The sequence below is a fragment of the Pinus tabuliformis genome, chromosome 7 (genome assembly GCF_031772625.1).
Source record: "Pinus tabuliformis cultivar Carrire ecotype Pingquan chromosome 7, CPIR1, whole genome shotgun sequence".
Lineage (NCBI taxonomy): Eukaryota > Viridiplantae > Streptophyta > Pinopsida > Pinales > Pinaceae > Pinus > Pinus tabuliformis.
Window position 1 is genome coordinate 1,947,590,268 of NC_142293.1, and position 6,751 is coordinate 1,947,597,018.

The following is a 6,751-nucleotide window of genomic DNA, read 5'->3' on the forward strand; positions in this document are numbered from 1 at the left end:
TGTTAAAATATTTCTTTCTCCAGCGAAAAAAATCTCAGGCCCTTCCCAGCTCTCCACTAAAAAAACAAATAAATCTCAGACCCTTCACAGCTCTCCGCGAAAAAATAAATCTCAGGCCCTCCACAGCTCTCCTCAGTGCGCTCCACTTTTAGGATCCAGCCCTCCCGCACGAGTTATATAAAACCATACAAGTCCACAAAACGATCCCCTGATATAACGGTCCGCCCGCTCTTTACGGCATAAATTATAAAAAGTAATCTAGCTTTATTTGTTTGGTGAAATAATCTTTGAAGTGTGAGCTGGATTTCTGGTCTTTGACCATTGTTGATAATATCTGGTCTTTTACCATTGTTGATAATATATATATTGAAAGTAATTTTCAAATCGATAATCGGATTGGTTTTTTATTAATTTTACACCGATTCCAATTGTTATTATTATTATAATATGAGATAAACGTATGCTAGCACTTTGACACCAATTCTAAGTGTTTTTATTATAATTTTAGGTAAGATGCCCATGTCCATGCCCCTAAGTAATAGGGGAATTTGAATATGTCACTTTGCATTCATATTCGTTTTAATTTTTTTCAAGAGGTTATTAAGTGAGTTTTTCGAAAGGTAATTTGTTTTTAAAGTTAATAGTTTTTTAAATTAGTTATTAATATATTAGTGTAGTTATATAAATTAAAGGTAAGGTATTTTTTTATAAGTTTTAATTAAAATTTAGTAGATATTTTTTAAAAATTGAGTTTAAGATGTTTAATTTACAAAATAGTGGTTTTTCAAGGTGTTGAATTTAATTAAGCATTCAAAAATGTATATTAAAAACCAAAAAATCACAATCTTGCTTGAAATTGTATTGCTCAATTCCCTTGAAAAGGACTATTTTGTCTATAACTTAGACTATGCCTAAATTAAATAGTTGGTTTTTAACTATGGAGATTCACCCTCCACTTTACTATGAAATTTGTTAACTTATAAATAGATTTTCTTACAATACCATGCACCAATACCATAACTTATCAACGCTACATGTCCATAAAACCATAGCTCATTTTACAATCAAAATATTCTATATAAATTTTATTTTAATTTAATTTTACAACCTTTTTTATTTATGTATTCAAACTTATGCGATCCAAAAATTTCTCTTATGTGATTTCTACAGAAAGACTTTGCTTAACCTTTTTATAATTACATTGAAACACAAAATAAAATACTATTTTTGAGCTAAATCTCAACCATTTATCCGAGTAAAATATTTCTATGGAATGTCCATAGAACTTAAATCCGTACCATCTATCTATTAATTATTTATAATTAAATTAAAATTTAATAATCAATATTCCAAAATAGACACGCTTAGATATATAATTATTTTATTGAATACCAAGTCTCTTCCAAATAAATCATGTCAATTTTTTAGGATAACGGTTTAGAACCATTTAAAATAAAACTAATAATTTAAAATTATAATTAATAATAAAATCAATCTAGATCCATCTTAACTTGCGAGAGATCAAATCCCTTGAGATGTAGACATCTTCTAGAGTGAAAAAAGATTTGATCCCTCAATAACACATACCCAAAAACCATAACTCATTTCAAAATATATTTTTTTATTTAATTTTATAACATTTTTAAATTAAAACTTAACACTTACAATAAACATACAATATAACAAGATTCTTACCTATGGATATTTACCCCCATTTCACCATATATATTATTAACTTGTAAATAAGATTTGTCAAGATACCATGGGTCAATACCATGGCTTATCAATATCACTTGCTTAAAAACCATAACTATTTCAAAATCAAAATTCATAAATATTTATTTTATACCATTTTTAAAAAATAAATCTAAAAGTAAAAAAGTTTTTGGGAAATGTTGTAGTGGTGTAAATGTTTACATGTTGGCTCGATTAAAAAAAATAAAAAGTTAAAAGTAATTTCTTGGATAAAAATAAATAAATAATAATGATAATTATCAAGAAAACATACATTTTGACCTGGTCAAATTACTTAAAATTAAAAACAAATAAAATAAAATAAAGGTATAAAATATAAAATTGATAATTATAATTATAAGCCTGAGGGCCGACCTATTGGCATTGCTAACGCATTTGTGTGGTTAATTCAATCCTTGTCTAACTTGTGTGTCATGGTTGGGGGCAATGCAATTCCACCTAGAGGTTATAGTAGTAGTTAATGGGTATCAACATGTGACACACCTAGAGGTTTATAGTAGTAGTTGGTGGTAGTAGTTGATGGTATCAACCACACTAGTACTAAAACTATCATGTTATAGATTCCAACGACATTTATAAAAAAATATTTAAAATAATTAAATTATAATTATAATTGATTGTAATAAATAATAAAACCAACTTGAATCCATCTTAATTCCAACTACCAACTACCTAAGAGGGACCAAATATTTTGAGATGCAAATCTCTTTTAGAGTGAAAGGACATTTGATCCCTCTTAGCACTTGATAGATATAGAGTTAAGATGGATCTAAGATGATATAAAAGTATTTCATGCTTTTCATGACAAATTTCTGATTATAGAAAAAACCTAACCATTCACCATTCAAAAGAAAATTCTAAAACCATCTTTAAGGTGAAATATTAGTTAAATCATCACTAAAAACTAAGAGAATGTCAATTCCATGACTTATGAAAGCGATAAGTAATTAGTCTCTTAAGGGACTTATTAATTTCCTAAGTGCCTTCGCCTTCTTACCTCTTGAGGATATTTTTGAGAGTTTAATTGGATTCCATGCACGTTTCCTTGTAAAAACGAGAAAATGCATGTTAAAAAAATAAAGCTCAAAGGTTTGCTCTTGGAGACTTTAATTGGATTTCAAGCACTTTTCCTTGTAAACATGAGAAAATGTACATTTAGAAAATAAAGCTCGAAGGTTTGTTCTTATATCATAGAATAGTGGCTCAGAAGTGGAGTTCCTTAACATATATTCACCTTTTAACCATTTCAAAATTTCATTACTTAAATATAAAGTGAAGCATGTAAAAAAAAAAGATATGCTGCACCGCAGCTAGTCCCTGCATTGAGCACGAAGCATGTAAAAGAACATTATATGCTGCAACAGTTTATACAGATACATGGAACAAACCAATGTTTTTCTAGATTGTTTTTGACTCTAGCAAGAAGATAACAAGGATGGAGATGCTCCTCTATATAGAATATATATATAAACCCTGGCTTTCCACGTAAGTGAAGCGGTGGCCTGTAAGTACTTGAAAGTAAGGGTCGCTACGATATAATTTTATCGAATTTCAGTTTTATAAGTGACACGCGACATGCGAGTTCCAAGGGAATCGATAAAGTTCACCATATGAAAACCTAATACTAATCCCGGTTCTGAGATTTCAGACTAACTAGATAGCATGTCAATACCCAGCTAACAAGTCTTACTCATTAAGATGCTAATAAGTTCAGCTAATGCCAAATATAGTAAAGGAGACAAATTCTTAGAAAATGAAGAAATATATACCTTATTTATTTGACATTGTGACATAGGGAAAAATTGTAAATGTTGGGTTTTATAAATTGAAACAAAAGAGATAAAAATTATATCTCACTAAGTTCCATGTGAGCACAATGCTGATCACAAATATTGAAGTTGGAGTTCTATTAAGTGATTTTATCTTTTAATGAGGTATTGGATTAATTGGAATGCGCTAAGCCCAATTGACAAGAGTAACTTTTATACAATAGAGTCCTCAGGATAGTACATTTTATTATTACTCCTCGCAACGTGGAAACACTCATGCAGATAAATCATTGGCTACATGTGCGGCTAGGGTAACTTGTCAAATGCACTCAGCTGTGTCATTGTCATCCCAGGGATCGGTTTAAGGAAGGCCAACAAGCTGTTCATGAGTAGTGTAGCCATTATCGATTTCCTTGTGAGCAACCCAATGTCACTGTGTTTTCTGGTTATTTTATTAGCTCACTCCTTGTTTTCTAGTTATTTTATTAGCTCTCAACGGTTTCCGTCACCCTCCCTCTCTGTCCAAATGACACATTGCAATGTTTAGGCAAGGCCAAATAGTATGCTAACTGCAGGTGTTGCTGCTGCTGGTACTCATGGTTTGCGTTTTCTGTAGAATTCTGTCTCGTCCCAGGCTTCTTTCCGGCCCGAGATCATATCTAGTCGTGGGTTAGGCTGCTTGCTTCAATGGTACGTAGAAATGCTCACAGAATCCCCCATGCAGACCATTCTGGTCGAGTGACTGGGAGCGGTTCGAATGGTTGTGACGACAAATCCTGAGAATATTAAGTATATACTGAAGACCCAATTCGACAATTATCTAAAGGGGAAGCCCTTTACGGCCATTCTGCACGATCTGTTGGGGAAGGGGATCATTAATTCCGACGGGAATGCCTGGAAATTGCAGTGCAAGGTTGCCAGCTACGAGTTCAACACTCGCTCTCTGCGGGAATTTGTTCTACGAGTCATCGAAGAGGTCACGGATCGACTCCTACCAATTCTTGATGAGGCCAGCCAGATGGGCAGAGGATTGGATTTTCAGGACATTCTGCAGCGTTTCGCATTTGATAATATATGCAAAGTTGCGTTCGGGATCGATCCGGCTAGCCTTGATGTGAGCCTTTCTGTTTCGGAGTTCACGCAGGCTTTCGATGTAGCAACCGAGCTCAGCGCTCGGCGCTCCACTGCGCCGATCTCGTTGGCATGGAATATAAAGAGGATGCTCAACACTGGGTCGGAAAAACGCTTCCGCTGCGCAGTAAAAGCTGTGCACGAGTTCACCATGGATGTCATTCGGTAGCGGAGGCAGGAAATGAGCAGCACCGGTCCCTGCAAAAGGAAAGACGAGCCGTTCAATGATTCCTCTGCCTCCCACACATTCTTCATTTTCTTTGCCAGGCGGCCTTTCAATGGTAATGGTGGGCCATTCAATGACACAGTCTGTAAGGGAGGTAATGGCACGACAATGAGGTAATCAGTATAATTACCAGCTCTCCTATGCCTTCACACAATCACACAATCTTAATTTTTTTCCGTTGTTCCACTGGTTTAGTTAGTTTGTTGTTTTCCACCTGCAGATTAAGAAGAGCCAAGAGTGAGGAAGTTTACTTTATTTCTTGCTTGGAAGAAGCTGCTCGGTTTCCGTAGTCAACTTTGACAGGCATCCAGTTTGGCCTTGCATCGTCTAGAAAAATAGTAAGTAGCATGAACGAAATAGAGAAGAAATCTGGTCCTTGTTTAAATTTCTTCTGTCTTCTTTTGTTGCTTGCTTCGCATAGGGGTAAACGGATGAAACGATAGCTTATAGATCAACCCTGCGACTAAAGTTGCTTTAGCCTTTGCTGTTTACTTGTATGCTTCCCTTGCTCTTGCTCCTGCCTTAAATGGTTCCTTTTACCCCATACCAAGCTACGACAGATACATTTAATGGTTAGAAGTCAACAACTTAACCTGCTACCTTAGCTTCTGCAAAAGAGAGAGCACTTAACCCCTTTATTTCATTCTGATTCATGGCTAAGAGTGTTTTTTTATTAAAAAAGAATTGAGATATAATATAGATATATATAGAATGTGCTATAAACAAGTAAGCTTTGAACATGAGTGAAAAGAGACAATAATGCACACTGCCTTGGACGTGAACGAATGAAAGCACATTCAAATATGGATTTTGGAATTTTGTAATTTGATATTAATTAAATAATTTTCTTTTAAAGAAATTATATAGCAGAAATTTTTAATTCACCTGTTTCAAATTAACAAGTTTAATTCATCGAAGATTAGCAAAAACTTAAAAAGAATACAATATATTATAATATCCTAATATAAACAATGAAATATATTAGACTTATATTTATTCCTGATAAATTACAGAGTTTATGCTTTTACATCCTGTCTGAAATAAAATTATGCGGGTGCGGACTATGTTATTTCTTACTAGTAAATACTACTAAGATGCTTTTTATTGCGTTATTTCTTACTAGTAAACACTACTAAGATGCTTTTAAAAACAATAAAGTTATTGATCTGAAAGAAAAAAGGAAATTTAAGTCAACCTCACCTAAATAGAGAAATTCCTTGATAAGTTAAATAATCTTGTTTTTGAGTCAGCTTTCAGTGTAAATTATTTGACAAAGCATGAAAGTTCTTGATAAGTTAAATAATGTTGATTTGAGTGAGCTTTCTTGTAAATTATTTCACAAAGCATGTCATTTCAGGTCATATTGTGTAGTTTTCTACTCGAACTCTCATTTATCTGTGTTTAGGTATTTTTTCAACCTGAGTATAAATAGATATGGTAATGTAGATTTTGAAAGAAACTTGATTCTGATATTGTTTTTTATATAGTTGAATTGCAAAGCTAATGCAAAATACCTGACAGAAATCAGAAGACTGAACCTTTCAGAATACTTTCCAAAATCCTTGAAGATACTAGATGTTTCAGAATACTTTCCAAAGAAGTCTGGTTGTTTTGCTGTTATTTTGTTCGACTTAATCAAAGTTTGATCGTCTTGTTGCTATTTTGTTTGGCTTAATCAGAATCTTTGGCTTTACAAACTAGCGCAATGGCCCATAACCAGAGCCGATGTTTTTGGACTATTCAGACTGGAAATAGTAGACGCTATAGATGGCATCTCCTCAGAAATTTTTCATCCAGGAAATAAGGGATGCGGGCGCAAGATTAATGGAAAGGAGTAGAGGGAGGACTTCAACAAAACTCAGGTGGAGCA

The 6,751-nt window shown here is 33.4% G+C and overlaps 1 protein-coding gene across 1 annotated transcript; it reads left to right on the forward strand.

Annotated features, from left to right (window-relative positions):
• The first annotated feature begins 4,281 nt into the window (after positions 1-4,281).
• On the forward strand, positions 4,282-4,824 carry LOC149256266 (cytochrome P450 94B1-like). The gene has a single exon (XM_089455287.1). The coding sequence runs from the start codon at positions 4,282-4,284 to the stop codon at positions 4,822-4,824; it is 543 nt and encodes a 180-aa protein (XP_089311413.1).
• Positions 4,825-6,751: the final 1,927 nt, after the last annotated feature.